Genomic DNA, 19,031 nt, shown 5'->3' with positions numbered 1-19,031 from the left:
TCCATAAAATGTTGACGTACAATCATGATGGTATGTAAATGAAACTAGTTAACAGGAATGCTAATAGATTCTGAGTTTCAATAAATTGGAGAAATGTGGTTAAAGCCGACATGGATTAATGAATATAGCAGAATTTTCTGTGTCCGCCATTTTTTCTGCCTATTACAGCAAACCAGAGAAAGAATTACACAGTTTTTGGGGATAGTCCATCATTACACTTCGTCGATGAAGTGTCAATACTGGGTATGGCCTCCCCTTGCATCAATACCGGCTTGACAACGTTGAGCCATGCTGTCAATAAGCACCCGGATGTTTCCGATGGGAAGGTTGTTCCACTCTTCCACGAGGGCGTTTCCGAGCTCTGCCAAAGTCGTGGGTTGTGCTCTACGGCGTGAAATGGCAACCTGCAGCATGTTCCATACATGCTCAATCGGGTTCAAGTCCGGCGAGCGCGCTGGCCAGTCCATACGGACAATTGTCTCCTGCTGAAGGTACTGCTCCACCACCCTGGCGCGATGAGGATGGGCGTTATCATCCATCAGGATGAACTCAGGGCCAACAGCACCAGCGTAGGGTCTGACGTAAACATCGAGGATCTCATTCCGGTACTGCACCCCCGTCATTGTTCCTCTCTCCAGGACATGAAGATCTGTTCTTCCATCCCTGCTGATTCCACCCCAGACCATGATGGAACCACCACTATAACGGTCATGTTCACTGATGTTGGCATTATGGAAACGTTCACGTTGTCGTCGCCACACTCGGTGCCTCCTGTCTGTAAAGTCCAAACAATATCTGGAATCATCGGTGAACAGAACTTGAACCCAATCGTTCTGTGTCCAAGTGACATGATCTTCAGCCCAGTCCAATCGCTTCCGCCGGTGTCGAACAGTCAGAGGGACTAGAACACATGCCCTTCTCGAGTTGAGACCTGCATTGTGAAGCCGATTCCGTATCGTCTGAGTAGACACATTCACCCCGAGGCGTTCAGGAGGTCGTTACGTAGGCTGGTTGCTGTCCAGAAGGGATGGCGTCGTGCCTGAAGAGCCACAAAATGGTCTTGGCCTTGGGTTGTCGACCTCTGACGACCACCTCCATGTCGGTGTGCTACTGTACCAAAAGTTTGCTGTCGGTTCCAGGCCCTGTTTACAACGCTCTGGCTGACGTTTAGTGCATTTGCAACGTCACGTTGTGAATAGCCAGCGTCAAGCATTCCAATACATCTGCCCAGTTGTTCTATCGTCAGACGACGCCTTACACATTAAGGGGGCATTGTGTTGATAAACGTAGTGTAAACAGTCAAGTGAGTTTGAAATTTTAGAAAGAATCAGACACCGATGCCTGAGTGAAAATGTTGCAATGGTAGCAAAAGCATAAACTGTGATGAGAAACGCATATCCCATGGCATGAAATGCACGTGCAAGTTTGTTGAAGACGTTTTTGATTTCACTTGGACACAATATTGCCAATTTGCAGTTATAATTTTTTAAACAGAAAAATATCTATGATCCTTATTTTGAGTAGTATATTATCTCTTGATAGAATGCAAGGTGAAGATAACGAACAGTGATCAATCTCACAACTCCCACAAGCAATACAAAATAGATAGTTGGGCAAACACGGACCCCCTGGACACACCAGAGATGGGATCAGGTGCCTAGGAGGAGTAAGCATCCCCTGTTGACCGTTCACACCCGCCGTGAGCCCCATATCCTAATAGAATGTAATGAGCAAAGGACATAAAATTTATACCATTCACACTCAATTCAAGCAAAATGCAAATACATAAATACTACTGTACTTTATCCACATGACGTGTATGCCCGCCAAGAAAACACATCGAATGTGGATGACTATTTACCTGTGTCTACTCGTAATATCTGTAAAGGACTGAAGATGTACGTGTACACTTGTCTAAAATACTCTGAGTAGTAGTAAAATTCCCTTTATTTGCATGATCCAATTTCTACTGTAAACACTATTGTATAGACCGCGTAGTAGTCACCCTATATAATATTGTTGGTTATGTGCAGATACCCGATGGGCGTGGTTATTATGACCACGCCCATCGGGTATCTGGACATAATCAACAATATTATATAGGGTAAGTCACTTGTACCATAGTTTACTATTCTTCATTATATTTTAATTTAGCTTTCGGAAGCGCGGTCACCTGTTAATAATATGGTGCCGATTTTTTGTCTGTACATTACACTTTGAACACTATATATTTCTATTGAAATGACTTTGTATGAACGGTAACTATTCTTTTTAAAAACCATGTTTTTCAAATGCATCTAAATGTTTGGACTGTTGGTTTTTAATATTTTTATTTCATATTTACTCATTTCCCGACTACTAGTACCGGTATTTGCTTTAAAGAATTGGAAATAAATACAATTAAAATTCTAAGAAACCATATTTGTGCATTTTTCTGTTTAAAAATTTAGCAACATATTTAATTGATGATGGTAGTTACTCTTAATTTAAAAATCATATTTGATAGTCTTCTATGTAATAAATATTCCGAATAATTTGGCTGATAAACATTTACATGCATATACAATGAAATAAAAAAAAATCGGTGAAACATAAGCGAAACAAAAAACAATTGAAACCTTAAAAGAAACACGACTAGTCTATCACGTGTGACTGGGTCTTTTATAAAAATCTTCATAAATGATACCCGTATTTCTACTTACACGTGTTTCTCGACTTGCTCGCACACATGAAGGATAATAGGGAAGTAGAGTCTTTGGGACGAAACCATTGACGATATTATCTTGTCTCAAGCTACAAATGAGATTGAGTGCGAATATTTATTTGGAGAACTTAGTCCGAATCAGTTATCCGTGTGGGCAATTTTGATCTTGAGGAACCTCATACAGTGGTCTGGACAGAGATTTTTTTTTCTCGAGTATGTGGGCGGGGTTTGAAGAAAAGTGTGGGTTCTGTACAGATAACCCACACTTTTAACAAAAGAAAGCACGCCAAACTATGGTACAAGATACACTTAGCCCGTGCCGACCAACCATCTTTAATCAGGGGAAGTATCAGAGAATAATATTTACCCTGTATTGTGCATGAATCCTTATACCGTATGATTTACTGATCAGATTGTTACAGATTTCTAAATCGGAAAATCATGTAAGTAAACTGAGCATGTATTTATAATTTACCTATACAATACTGTACGAGTGTATGAGATTAAAGAGAGAGAGAGAGAGAGAGAGAGAGAGAGAGAGAGGGATTCATACGATGATCTTGTTGACTGATATATTACTTATTTCTCAGTATTTGGTCCCCTCTGAACAAGGCTATAGCGATATAAACGTGAATATAGAATATAATTCAAAGTAATGATCTCCAAGCATATCAGATAAACTATCCATTTTATCATAAATCAAACTTTCTATCCAGAAACACATGCCTAACACACAATGTGTTTGACCTTATACAAATTAGCATTGCGATTAGAAAAATGTAACAAATAAAAATTTCATACTCAACTGTACAGTGTTAGTCATGTTCTAGATGTACAGAACTGTACAGTGTTAGGCGTGTCCTAGATGTACAGAACTGTACAATGTTAGACGTGTTCTAGATGTACAGAACTGTACAGTGTTGGGCGTGTTCTAGATGTACAGAACTGTACAGTGTTGGGCGTGTTCTAGGTGTACAGAACTGTACAGTGTTGGGCGTGTTCTAGGTGTACAGAACTGTACAGTGTTAGTCATGTTCTAGGTGTACAGAACTGTACAGTGTTAGGTGTGTTCTAAATGTACAGAACTGTACAGTGTTAGGCATGTTCTAGATGTACAGAACTGTACAGTATTAGGCGTGTTCTAGATGTACAGAACTGTACAGTGTTAGGCATGTTCTAGATGTACAGAACTGTACAGTGTTAGGCATGTTCTAGATGTACAGAACTATACAGCTAGGCATCTTTTAGGTGTACAGAACTGTACAATGCTACACATGTTCTTGGTGTACAGTTTTACGTGTGTTCTAGATGTACAGAACTATACAGTGTTAGACATGTTGTAGATGTACAGAACTGTACAGTGTTAGGCATGTTCTAGATGTACAGAACTGTACAGTGTTAGGCATGTTCTAGATGTACAGAACTGTACAGTGTTAGGCGTGTTCTAGGTGTACAGAACTGTACAGTGTTAGGCATGTTCTAGATGTACAGAACTGTACAGTGTTAGGCATGTTCTAGATGTACAGAACTGTACAGTGTTAGTCATGTTCTAGGTGTACAGAACTGTACAGTGTTAGTCATGTTCTAGATGTACAGAACTGTACAGTGTTAGGTGTGTTCTAGATGTACAGAACTGTACAGTGTTAGGCATGTTCTAGATGTACAGAACTGTACAGTGTTAGGCGTGTTCTAGGTGTACAGAACTGTACAGTGTTAGTCATGTTCTAGATGTACAGAACTGTACAGTGTTAGTCATGTTCTAGGTGTACAGAACTGTACAGTGTTAGTCATGTTCTAGGTGTACAGAACTGTACAGTGTTAGGCATGTTCTAGGTGTACAGAACTGTACAGTGTTAGACATGTTCTAGATGTACAGAACTGTACAGTGTTAGGCATGTTCTAGGTGTACAGAACTGTACAGTGTTAGGTGTGTTCTAGATGTACAGAACTGTACAGTGTTAGGTGTGTTCTAGATGTACAGAACTGTACAGTGTTAGGTGTGTTCTAGGTGTACAGAACTGTACAGTGTTAGGCATGTTCTAGATGTACAGAACTGTACAGTGTTAGACATGTTCTAGATGTACAGAACTGTACAGTGTTAGGCGTCTTCTAGGTATACAGAACACCAGCTAGAGTAGGTCTCTATGGATATATCAGTTTGTGTTGTTTCTTACTGTTAATGAGAATTATGCAATTTTTGTACAATATTTATGAAAGTCTGACGATCTTTATTAAACTGTAGAATATTGAGTGTTCGTCTTTTTTATTATTTTTTGTAGATAGATAGATATAGTTTTAGTCTGTTTGTCTGTCTGTCTTTTAGTTTAGTGTTAGGGTTTTCAATATTTCACGTGTGTTCTTTTGGTACTAAATTTTACCTCATGACCTTCGCTCAGTTTGATCTACTTTTGAGACATTTTAACCTGAGCCATAACTTTCGAATGCTTTGTGATGTGACTTACTTATTTCACGTCTGCATTCTTTGTGGCAAGTTGGTCCCAGAATTATTTTGCTGCCGTACGGGGGCATCAATGTTTCAGAAACACTTTTTGTTTTAACTTTGCCTTGCAAATATATTACATCGAGATTATATATGATGGTTACATACTCTCAAAACATAATAATTGTTTTTAAGATCCGAACTAGGAAGCGTGGGGATAGAATAATCCTCTCTAAAATACCTGGATTGATTTGCAGGGTACTGACAAAGAAGTTGATGTTACGAGGGGTTTCAACAGTCTACTTTCAGGCCCGTATGAAGCAATTTCAATTTGGGGGGGGGGGCACCACACCAAAGTAATTTACGACAAAAAAGGGATATCTACAAAACCATTAGTAAAAAGATAACTGCATAGATATGTTCAAGCATTGAGGTGTATGTCATGTACATAAATCTAATTATATACATATAATCTGATTAGTTTCCCAGAAAAACCCCCAACTTTAATTTTAAGTTTTGTTTGTTGTTTGTTTTTGTTTTTTTTTTTGGAGGGAGGTGCTAAGGATTTGTTTAATTTTCTTTTTTTGGTTTTGTTTATATCTTTATCATTTTGTTATCAATCATTTCTGAGTCATAAGGTATTTAGTACTCGGTAAATTTTCCAAAAATCCCCAGTCTGTGTTCACTTTCACTTACGAACTCGTCAACTATTTTTTCTGGATTCAGTTCATCAGTGACATTTTTATGAACATGCAATAAAAGCAAATTGTTTGTTCGTATTTGGCTCATTCTTGATCTCAGTGATGTTTTCAATCTTTTCAAGGCGCTGAATGAGCGCTCACTGGTAGCGTTAGTTGCAGAAAGTACCAAAATTAGTTTGAGAATTTTTTGAGGATCTCGGCAAACAGACTTTTTTCATTTGAATGTCTGAAAAATTCAACCACACTTGGTATATCTGGCGTAAAGTCTTTTGGCAAAACAGTCTTTAACATTATAAGCTGGCAGTGAAGATCATTTGGCTTCAAATCTGTATCATATAGGGTCGTGACAAAATTGAATTCTTCTTCAAACGTTTGACCTGTGCAAGCCTTAATTACGAAGTTTTCAAGATTAACATAAGCTTTGTAACCTGGTTGGTCAAATCTAGATTTTATGCCAGCTAAAAGCAGATCTAATGCCTCGTAGAAATCTTTCCTATACATATCTGCACACGATGAAAAAGTATGTGCTGCTGTCCCATCATCAAGTTTACGAGGAATTTTGCGTTTTCTAGGAAGAACAGGATCATCGATGTTCATCTGTTTTGCTTTTTCAACAACTTCCTCGTAAAACTGAGTGAAGATTGTCTCATCTCGGAGACTTTTCAAAGCACTCATTGTCGTTGATGTCATTGTTTGACCATCACTCGCCGAGAGATTTGGAGTTTGCAGAGCCCTTGCCAAATTATCACTATAACGTAAAAGTTTTTCACTCAGTAAACACCCAAAGAAGAAATCAAACCTGCACATATAAGCAGCCATTCCCCTAATTCTGTTTCTCATTTCTACCTCACGCACGTATTGGAGGCTTTCATCCCAAACATTTCTTAGCATTTCATAGTTTGACAAAATGCTCAAAAATGTGTCGGCTTTTATTGTCCATCCTGTGGGACACAAAACCCTTATTCCCGCTGACGTTTTCTCTAGATTTTGCGCATTTTATGATGTATTGAAAATCATCTTCCTTCTTGGAGATTTGTTAATCAACTTTGTTATATCCTTTGCAATGTCCAGGGTGTCTCTAAGCAACTTACATCCCTTAATAGAGTCACTGCAAGCTAGGTTAAGAGCATGACCATAACAGTGTATGTAAAGGGCTCTGGGTTCAAGTCCATGAATTTGTGTTGCAACACCTGCCTTTGAACCAGCCATAGAAGCAGCCATGTCATAACACTGGCCTCGTACTTTGTTGATAGGCAGATCGAACCTCAAAAGGGCATCTTTAATTGCTAGGGCTATTGAATTAGCCCCAATGTCAGAAAGACAGTACATCCCTAATAAATCTTCATGAGCGGTAAAATTTTGATCAACCCATCGAATGCATAAAACAAGTTGCTCTTTGTTGGAAATATCTTGTGTTTCGTCTACCATTAGTGAAAAGAATTCAGACGATTTGATGAAAGCAACAATTTGTCGCAAAACTTGCAACCCCATCACCTGCAAAATTTCATTTTGTATATCTGGAGCAACATACTTATTTGTCTTGCGTTGTAGCCATTCCTGAAGCTGGGGATCGCGTTTAGCCTCTAGCATGAGAAGTTGATTAAAGTTCGAGTTTTTCTCGTCTTTGTCACCCGAAGAGCAATTCCTTGTCGAGCAAGAAACTTCAAAATGTTTGTGATTTTAAGCAAATTCTCTCTATTGGACGTCTTCTCGACTTCGTGCGTCTTTGAAAGGGATTCTCCAACATCTTTAACCCCCTCCTTTATCGTAAACCCCCTTTCCATTGCCTCTTTATGGCAATCACTTTTCTCGTGTGCGGCGAATTTTGTGGTTGCTTATTTCCAGTTTTTAAAACCACTTGATATGAAAACTTTTTCTTTCTTGTGACAACTGAGAGTCTTCTTCTGAAATGATTTTATGCAAGGAAAACAGAATACAACATCTTTGATTTCTACATAATGTAACCAAGACCACCGATCAAACCAGGAGGCATTGAAAGATCTCATCTTTTTACCAAACTTTTTTGCTGGAAAGAAAATATTCCGTGGCAGATTTGGGGTACTATCGATCTCTGGTGTATGCAATTTTTCATGTACAACATGGGCCTTTTGAACTGGTATTTCTGAGATATCAAGAAGAATCAATAATGGAAGCAACCTTAACATGTTTGTCTGTTTCTTTGTTTGCAGTTTCCCCCAATTTACCTGTTTCAATAGACCCCTCATTTGTGTTAGACTCCAAGAGTGGGGAAGGACTATCTTGTGATTGTTTTGGTTCAAATGAGCGATGAGATTCAAAATCCTCAAAGGATGACCTCGAACGCTTTGAAAGAGGTTCCTCATGCTTGTGAATACAGCCAACAATATGATTAGGTGTCCAACCATCTATTTTTATAGCAATTGTTTGAGTCCACATGATGTGGATAGCATCCTGGTATTCATTAGCATCAGCACGGTCAAGAGGAACAATAAGCTGATTATGATCTTGTCTGTTTACACCAGGTTTTTGCACCTCCGGGAAAATCGACATGATTGGTTTCTGCAAAACGTTAGAAGCTACGAACATATGTAAAAGGCTTGAATAGTAACCGTTCTGGGTTGTTTTTATTGTTTCTTTTTGAGAATTTTTGTTTGTGGACATGGTCACAAAAGTGTTTTCATTCGTGTAACGCTTCAGGTTTGAAACAAGCTCAAACACAATTCGTACCCTCATTTCCTTAAAATTGTCCTCATGTCCAAACACAAAAAAGAGAGAGTTCTGAATAAACAATTCCCATCACCATATATCTGAATTGGGATAAGCTCAGAAGGAGCATCATTTGGATAAAGCTCTGAGGAAACAGCATCTTTTCGAATATTCGAAATTGGGATATTATGTATGCTTGTTGGAAGAGGATATTTCTTAAAAATTGCCCTTTGGGTCTAACAAGAAAACTTAGTGTTCCCCATCCCTTTTTTTCCTGCATTCCTTGCTTCTTCGTGTACTTTTTCGAAAAATGCCTTTCTTTCGTCCGTCTGGGCATACATTGTGAAATATAATCAAAGTTAAATCTGTGCGGAAGGTTGATCTTACACTGATACGATAGTGTCTACTCTTGGACCAAGAATGAAACAGGTCTTGACAGCCTGATACTTTACAAGCTTTGAAAAAGTTGTTACACGTCATGACGTACGTCACATTGGGGGTGTTACGTCACTGATAAATAGTACTTCACACATTGTCGGGTTTACCTTTACCATAAAAACTGTGATGATAAAAAAGTCAACAATTCATCATACTAGCTTTACAAAAAGATTTTAAATATATACAAACGTTGAACTGGTATTAGGGCACTTGGGCATGGACATTTTTGTATCAAGACGAAGTTTCTATGAACAAGCTATCTAATGAATTATTAGACCTTGAAAATTAGTCAAGGTCACACTTATTAGATACCTTTTGATCAGTCGTCCCTTGCGAGATTTTTTCACTCGTATGAGTCGTCAATAAATACCAGTAAATGACTTTGAACGACACTAGTGCCGGGCACTTGGCAAAGGAACAGTCACTACCTATCATAGGTTTGACGCCAGATGCGGAGCTGGGAAGGAGAACCGAACCATCACCTCATGATTACGACCTTTTGGATGATGCCCAAAGAAATGTTAAGGCATTAAGTGCTTTTCATAATATTTTTTTTTTATTTAAGCTAAAGGACAGTCACAGTGACTGACTCTGAGTCTCATTGAATTAAATGAACTTTCTGCTTAAAAATAATTATACATTACACTATATGTGAATTTTACTATATGAATGTTGTTGGTTGTTTTTTGGAAAAATATTGGGGGGGAGGCACGTCCCCCCCGTGCCCCCGGTTCCTACGGCCATGACTTTAGAGTCACCATTTAGCAAATTCCATGGTCGTTATAATAATCTAGTTTGCCAATGCAAAATATCATTGGGTCAAATGCTGTCTGACGTGTTTCATACCGATTGTTGGACCGTTATTGGCACACTGATTTTGACTACGGATTACTTCATTTACATGGTCAAGACATGGGGCTCACGGCGGGTGTGACCGGTCGACAGGAGATGTTGACTCCTAGACACCTGATTCCACCTCTGGTGTGTCCAGGGCTCCGTGTTTGCCAACTATCTATTTTGTATTGCTTATAAGAGTTATGAGATCGATCAGTGTTCGTTATCTTCACCTTTCATTTGACTCCTACAATTGGTTATCTCGGATAACGTCCCTACGCTCATTACGTAATATATCTTTGACCTATATTTTCAGGAGCTTAACACCCAGTGTGTACCAGGTTATCTGTACAGAAAGTATGCAGTTAGGGATAGATATAGCGAGCACACAAAATGGAACCCACTGTTATAAAGTGTTGTAAAACAATATTGGAGTGAACATATTAAACCAGAGCTAGACCCTTCACCAGGACAGGACCCTTTTGGGGCCCAACATCACCCATACCACCTGCACGTTATTCTCTTAGATATCTTTTTCACTCGCTTAGAGTCCCGTGGGAATCCGGGTTAGAAAAGGTTCTCAGTACTTCGGATGATACCATAAAACCGAGGCCCCGTGTCACTGCAGTTGCGGTACGATAAAGGCCATAAGCGCCAAGCATAGGCCTAAATTTTGCAGTCCTTCATCGGCAATGATTACGTCTCCATCTGAGGGAAAAATTCTCGAGAGGGATGTTAACCAGTATAAAACCAACCAAACTACTCGCTTAGAGATGTCACCTCCGACGGCTTCTGTGAAATGTCTTAAAGTTTTGCTCCGTTATATAAAAATTAAAAATTAATGATATAGAATGCAAGTGATTTATACCTGAAAATGTTTATTCGGTATATACATTCATATAAACATACATACATTGATACCAAGGATAACTCATGAAAGCTCGAAAGCTTATTCCCAATGGGGTCCTTTGATGCACGGCTGTTTGCGCTAGGGGGTCATTTATAGCGGAATGTTAAAATCATTACTACCAGCTTGCTAGTGTGGTTTTAGTGCTGTGGATTATCCTAATGTCAATGCTCAGGCATATAGCATTGTTTTTCAAGGGGGTGGGTGGAGAGCAGTTTTTGGATAGATTTCCCCCCACAATTTAGTTTAAAATTCTTGACACGCAAATACAAAATCACTCTAAATATATAGATGTGATCTGAAATGCCCAAATTTCAAAATCCTACCTCGTAGGGAGGGGGTGGGGGTGGTTCATTCTTCACTACATAGAGTTGATCAGTTAAAGTCAAGAGTCTCAGAGTCTCTCTCTCTCTCTCTCTCTCTCTCTCTCTCTCTCTCTCTCTCTCTCTCTCTCTCTGACTTTCGGAAATGTGTACCCAACTGTATACTTGCGTATAGGCAGCTGCGCGCCTGCCAGTTGAGATGTGCTTTGGTTTCTTTGAAACGTTGGTTGTCCTTTGTGTTACCAGACGTTTTTGTCAAACCTGGTGATATCCATGGAAGGTAATTCTACTGAATTTAAAATAATTCCACAAATTGTTTACTTTCTTAAAGCTTTATCTATATCAATGATGGTGCTGTATACAATTTTCCTTTTCTCATGTAATATATCCCAATTGCAGAATGATTCGGGGTTTCTGCTCTTGAGTCCATCAGTGTCTTAATTTGAGTGTTTGTAATAGCGCATCGTGATGTCGCGCGCACACCACAGGTTGGCTGCAATAATGTAGCCCTCTGCGTTTTTTTTATTCTGACGTTTTCAGGATAGGATGGTTAGAATGATCGAAAATGTTGCGGGAATGAATCACTCCCGCCTTTGCACCATTACGGAGACTCTGGTAAGGAGTTGAGCCCCCTCACCCCACCTACCCACACCCAAGAAAAGAAAATCGGAGAGGGCTACATTAAATTGCAGATAATCACATGTGCTTGAGCCTTCATATTTAAATAGTGGATACATATATGTTAGTTGATCTACATGTGTATAATACATATACCCAATTAAGAATTGATAAACTGCGACAAACGAGATTCAAATATTGTTCAAATACTGATTCAAATACAAATCTACTCCACTCTCCATTCTGTCTTTTAGTACATGCCATTTCACAAACATGGCGGAAGTGACGGAGGCAGAACGAGGTGACTAGATCTAGTGAGTATATTTGTTGTTTTCTTTCTGTCATATCAAGTATTGCAAATTGTCCATGATGAATAATTGTACATGTAATTCTAAATATTCATAACTACCAGTATTCAGGTTTGATTCATCCAATATTCTACAATAGGCAATACAATATCCGACAATAAACCGAAATTAGATTTCTAACAAATAATGACATATTTAATAGGTGACCTTATTGCAGTCTGTGTTTTCCCTCGTTGTGTGCCGGTTGTCAGTTTAATGCCATTGCTGTTACGAACAGTTTTCCAGACATTTTTTCGGGTGTTGCTAAAACGCGGAATGGAGAACGGATCCGAAGACGAAACGGAACAGAATTTGAGAATGATTAATGTAGATAAGATAACGCCAAAAATCGGTGGAAAATGATTCATTTTGATTAAAATAAACAATTTGGGTATTGTTTATAAGCGATAAAACAACTCATAAAATTTTGCATCATAAATTGCTTAAACGAATTAAGTTAAACGTTTGTATAAAAATTTACAAAGCGTTTTACAAGAATTTTGAAATTTCGGCATTGATAGAGGTGTTAGCTGTCTGTGTTTGTCCCTCGTTGAAAGAACTTATATTTTGTATGCAAATGTATATTGATGAGTTACAGAGTTTTCGTTCCTGTTCGGGGATTATTGATGGCGTTGTATTTATTTTATGGCTGTTAAAACATTTAAAGGATCCATTGTGAAGTTCAGTTCTTCATTGTACTAAAATTACTAAATCCGTGCAACAAACCATCTGAATACCACATTCGATGCTATACTTCAATAGATTTCCTTTATTTGACTTTACTAGAGAAAAAAGTCAGGAAACCTGGTCGTAACTGTAATTTTTCTACGTTAAAGGGGCACAACTCCATCAAAAATCAACGAAGTGGAAGAAAACTCAAACTTGATCTGTCACTCATCAATATACACCTGCTACAAAAAATAAATTCAGTATCTCTAGGCATTAAGAAAACAAGTCCAGGAAACTGGTCGTAACATTAATTCTTCTACACTAAAGGGGCACAACTCCATCAAAAAGCAAACGAACCGGAACAAAACTTAACTCGTTCTTTAATTCATCAATATATGCAAGGTGAAGATAACGAACAGTGATCAATCTCATAACTCCTACAAGCAATACAAAATAGATAGTTGGGCAAACACGGACCCCTGGACACACCAGTATACAAAATCTCAAGGCGCTTAGAAAAAAGTCCGGAGAACTGATCGTAACTAAAAAATTTCTACGTTAAATTAAAACTCGATTTGCAACTCAGCAATAGCCTATACATCTATATGTAAAAAAAAAAATCAGTTCAATATCTTAAGGCGTTTAGAAAACAAATGTCTGAAAAACTGTTCGTAACATCAGCTTATATGTATATAACTTGTAAGGGGCAATAATTTACAAAGAACATTTATATAAAGATTAAAGCCATGCACAAAAAATGCATGTATAACATAGATTTGTTAATTTAGATTAATTGTGAGTGGAGGGGATATAGGGGTTAAAGGAAACAAAAATTGTGAATTCCGTGGACCCTGCCTCTCTGGGAATTGAGGGGCGTGGCTAATACCATAAAAATTCATGTAATCTTCAAAAATCTTCATTGCTACTGGGGGCGTCCGTGGCTGAGTGGTTAGAGCATCGCGCTCAAAATCACACGGCCTATCACCTCTGTCGACGCGGGTTCGAATCCGGCTCGCGCCGGTAAGTGTAAAAGTTTCCCAGTTTACTTTGGGAAGGTCGGTGGTCTCTTCCCAGGTACATTGTATCTGGGTTCTCTCTTCCACAAATAAAAACTGGGAGCCACCAGATAACTGAAAAATTGTTGAGTATGGCGGAAAACATCAACTAATCTTTACTACTGGACATTAAGGAGGTAAAAATGTTTGCATGATTGTAATTACCATTGAGCCCATTACCAAAACTGAAATTCAGGACCCCTGGTCTGAGTGTGGAATAAATAAATATTTATTCGGTATATATATACATACAAACTTACATACATAAATACCAAGGATACCAAGGATAACCCATGAAAGCTCGAAAGGTTATTTCCAATTGGGTCCTTTGATGCACGGATGTTTGCGCTAGGGGTCATTTATTTGGGCCGAAACCGGAGTACCCGGAGGAAACCCACGTGTCCGAGTGGGCGACCACCATACCCTATCACAGACAACCACTGCTGATCACTGGGATCGAACTCGGGTCGCAGCGGTGAGAAGCGAGAACGCTACCTCTGCGCTACCCAGACACCCTAACTAGAACTAGTCCGAACTACATTGGACATGTATTGAAAATGCATACTATCGTACAAAGTGTAAAAAAAAATAGATAAAATAAAACAACCAATTTTTTACTTCTGGACACGAAGAAGGCAAAATGTTTGCATGTTTATAACTAGCATTTAGACCTCTCCCAAAACTGTTAAATTCATGACACTAGAGTTCAGATACCAGGGTAGATTTGCATTATACATTTATTACATGATAGTGAGGGAGATATGAAGATTTATTCACCCAAGAAAAATCATATTCCCCGAGGGCAACGCCCGAGGGGAATATGGTTTTTCTTGGGTGAATAAATCTTCATATCTCCTGAACATTCATGCAACAACTTGTTTATTATACCGAAACAAAGCAAGACTACAAAAGTACGTTTGAAATTGGAGTCCGCTCATCTATACATTGTGTGTAGCTGAGATTGTCCTAACGGTAACACCGCGCCGTCAACGTATTACGGTAGAAGGTACAAACAAAGAAATACAGTGATATGATAACCAGTTTTTGTATTTCCATTCTCCTTGAAAGATGATTTACTTGCTTGTTTTTGTATCAACCAAAACCATGCGATTCAACTGTGTATCAGAGACCCGCATATTTTGTGCCTTACGAACTATGAAAGAAGAATGACTCGGACTTATTGCGACGTCACAATATACTTCGTCTACCTTGACGTTAAATTTATGGTAATTGCACGAGGATGCCCAAGGGGTAAATATGATAGGGAGATATGAAGTTTTGTCATCCCTTGCACGTGACCGTCTACACCAATCAGATTACGCGTTGCATAGAATTCTCATACGGAGGTATAATAATAATGTATTGTAAATACATTAGAAAATCTTTACTGCTGGAAATCAAACAGACAAACTGAATGTGTGATTATAATGAGCAATGTGAAATTTGCTGCCTCTACGTTCAGACCCCAAGATAGCCCTGGCTTAGTTGATGACATGTTGAAAATGCAACATAATTTAGAAATAATCTCTACTCCTGGACATCACATCAAGCAGGCAAACTGTTTGCATGGTTACCTATAATGAGCAATGAGTCCTCTTTGAGAACTATAGAAATGAATTTTGTCATTCTACAACTCCTGAATGAAACCATCATATATATGATATATAACAATTGCACAATCTTTTGAAATAAGCAAACTGATTAACTCGTCTCATAATTTGCATGAATCTGAGTAAAAGCATTAAGTGTATGTTGACTTTAGATATTCACCATTTTCTTTTATTCTGTAGAGGAACATGGCACTGGCGCAAGCACAGGATGTCATCCGCTGTCAGTATTGTGAAGACGAGCCTGCTCTCTTCCAATGTTTTCCTTGTGGAGATGAACTTTGCTCCAAATGTAAAGTCTTCCATCTTAAAAGCAAAGTTCCCTCTGGACATAAAATCATTTCTTTCTCAGAGAATCTTGATCCATCCAATATGATAAAGATGTGTGAAAAACACCCAACAAAACCGTACGAGGTTTGCTGTGAAGATTGCCAAGTCCCTGTCTGTGTAATCTGCATTGAGGAAACCCATGGAAAACACACCATAGGAAAGATGAAGAACCTGTATGAAGAGCAGAAGACCAGTATGGTGAAAGAACTACATCAAATGAAGAACCAGTTCAAATTGCAAGTCACCCAAACTCTGGCAGAAACAAAATCTGGGAAATCCAAATTAAAGAAAACCCATGAGACGATGAGATCACGGATGAGTGAAGAAGCGAAACAACTCATCGACCAAATTACTGCCATGTTGAACAAAACCCTCCAAGAATCCAAAGATGACGAGGAAAAAGAGGAAGCTGAGATATCACAATATGAGACAAAATTGGAAGAGTTCCAACAACAGCTCGAGAAGATCATTGAGAAATACGAAAATCTCACACAGAATGGCCATCCAGTGGATTTAATCTTGTACCGGAAGGAAAGTCCACACACAGTTAAGAATTTAACACTTCCTGACAGAATTGAAATAACACCTCCCTCTTTTAAATCTGGGAAATTGCAGGATATGACACAATTTGGGGATCTTCTCAAGACAAAGATAACATATCAGAAAGTGGGAATACCTGCTATCACAGATGACGGAGATCAGTCGTGGAAACCAGACGAATCAAACAAAAAGTTGCTTGTAAAACCAGAGTTGTTGCATAAGGTCGATATCAAGAACAAACGGAGTGAATTATATTTGATAGAGTGCGTTGATGAAACAAAAGCTTATGTTAGTGGAAGTGGTCCTGGAATACTCTTAATTGACACTTTAGGGAAAGAACTTGAAAACGTCATCACTGAGGTTGAACCACAGGGTCTTGCTGTAATGATTGATGGCAGTTTGATATTTTCCACGGGAAATAAAAGAACCATCGTTAAAGTATCTCATGATAAACAGATCTCCACGCTTGTAAAGGACAAATATGATCTAAGAGGACTGTGTTGTACAAAATCAGGAGACATCCTGGCCTATACAGGTTCTGATGACACAGCTAGAGTTGTCCGATACAGAAGCAGTGGAGAGAAGATCCAGGAGATCATGTGCGACCACAACGGTAAGAAGCTTTATAGCAATCCATGGTTTGTGTGTGAGAACATAAACGGGGATGTATGTGTGGCTGACTGGTCAGGTCCTGATAAACTGGTAGTGGTCAACATGGATGGAGAATTTCGATTCAATTATCACGGGAAAACTGGACATCAGAGAACGAAATTTTTTTCGCCGCGTGAGATAGCCACTGACAGTCTGGGACACATCGTGATCTCGGATATTATGAATAATGTCCTGCATCTAATCAGCAAGGACGGGGAATTCATCTCTTTCCTTTTAACACAGAAGGTTCGCCATCCACATGGACTATCCATTGACAAGTCGGACAACCTGTGGTTAGGGGAATGCGAAAACTCTTGTGTCAAAATATACAAGTTTTTAGGCTAAAGAGTTAAATGTAACAAAATCTCAACGGATGTTAGTGGTAACATTCGGGACATTTTATTAACTTTTATACGCCCGTCTTTAGACGAGACGTATTATGGTACAGCGATGTATGTACGTCCGTCCGTCCGTCAGTCTGTCCGTCCGTTCGGAGTTTTCTCTTTATTATTTCATTTCCCTTTCACATATCATGCTGAAAATTGCTGTGTAGGTTCTTTGTGGGTCACTCTGGATCATACTGCAATTTTGATTAATTTCGACCTTTTTCCCAGGAATTTTGCCTCTTTATTTGGAAATAATTATTATATGGAGGGTACATAATTTGTCCGCCCTACTCCTCCCCCAGTTTTCAAGTGAGAGCCTTCCTTTTTGTGGAGTGTTTGTATGGGTATTGAAGATATGCATGTGGGATGGATTTTGAATTTCTCTAATTTTTGAGAAAATTACTAGTTGTTGAACTTAGTCTATTTAGAAATTAATATTCTATAAAGGGTACATAATTTGTCTGCCTAACTCCTCCCACAGTTTTCAAGTGAGGACCTTCTTATTTTGTGGAGTGTTTGTAGAGGTACTGAAGATGTGCATCTGGTGAAGAATTTTGATTTTCTTCCATTTTTGAAAAAAATGCAGGTTGTTGAACTTAGTCCATTTTGAGGAAATTTCAATTTTTAAGCTAAGATCCTTTGTTCATATGAAAGTTTGTCACAGCCTCATGATAGCTGATACTACCTGATGCAAAGTTATACAAATTATAGCACAAGAAAAACACGCTATGTAAGCATTTCACGGGCGTATTATGTACCGTTTGCGGTACTCTTGTTACAATGTTTGTGCCATCGATTTCTTTACAAATTGTAAACCCATTTTCTCATGTATGTGTTGCAATTTAAACAATTAATATGCGTATGAATACAGGTCAATATAGTACGTCTATTTTGACAGCTTCGAATTCCGACAGAAAAAAAGAGAGAGAAAAAAATGTGTTGTAAATTCATCCTGATGAACCATGCCTTCAATGTTTATAAATACGTGTGTATTCTATTTACGGGCTACAAATTCGCGATGGGCATTGATTGATTAAGTAAATCTGTGAAACAACTAGTCCTACTTGTTATTGTTTCAGATACGATTCTGTGAAGAATGATTTAAATATTAATTTTGAATCATGGTTCCTGACTGAATAAATTAATGAATGTGATCCCAAAATGTGTGCGTCCATCCCCGATTAACACTGTATTCGATATCTTATTGAGATGTTTTATTGTGATTTTTGTGTTATCAATTATTTTGCCATTAAACCTCTCAGTAGTAAATGTGGGCGTCACCGAAGTTTGTCTATGTAAAAGATGCTAGACACAGGGAGCCAGCAGAGCTATTAAACATGACTGGATGAAATCAAAATATATATTTACTCCTAAATTAGATTGCAGCATGTGTACTTGGAAATTCTTCTGGTTTTATGTCAGATTTCTTTATCAAAATAGAGTGAAACACGGGACTTTCCCGGAATTTTGTCCCCTGGGACTTACTATGGCCCACCCTAAAATTGACCCACAGTCTCTCAGATTTTTCCACGTCCCTCTGAACTGAAATCCTAGATCTGTCGATGCTTATAAGGAAATTTGCATTTAAGAAGCCAAATTGATTTATAAGATGTTGACATACAAGCATGAATGAAACACGGGTCTTTCTTTTTCTTAGACTTACCAGGGCCCACCTATAATCGCCCCACAGTCTCTCAGATTTTCCCCTCTGAACTGAAATCCTAGATCCGCCCATGCTTATAACGAAAACCAAATTGATTTATAAAATGTTGACGTAGCTAGAGGCATGATGGTAT

General features: G+C 38.6%; 1 protein-coding gene across 1 annotated transcript; it reads left to right on the top strand.

Moving 5' to 3' along the window:
• Nucleotides 1-11,907: 11,907 nt before the first annotated feature.
• On the top strand, nt 11,908-18,504 carry LOC125657169 (E3 ubiquitin-protein ligase TRIM71-like). The gene is made up of 2 exons (XM_048887821.2): nt 11,908-11,964; nt 15,512-18,504. Exon 2 carries the CDS (start codon nt 15,518-15,520, stop codon nt 17,192-17,194), a length of 1,677 nt encoding a protein of 558 aa, XP_048743778.2. The 5' UTR covers nt 11,908-11,964; nt 15,512-15,517; the 3' UTR covers nt 17,195-18,504.
• The last annotated feature ends 527 nt before the right edge of the window (nt 18,505-19,031 follow it).

The sequence above is a fragment of the Ostrea edulis genome, chromosome 7 (assembly GCF_947568905.1).
Source record: "Ostrea edulis chromosome 7, xbOstEdul1.1, whole genome shotgun sequence".
Classification (NCBI taxonomy): domain Eukaryota; kingdom Metazoa; phylum Mollusca; class Bivalvia; order Ostreida; family Ostreidae; genus Ostrea; species Ostrea edulis.
Note: the sequence above shows the minus strand (reverse complement) of the source record. Positions and strands in the feature narration are given on the sequence as shown.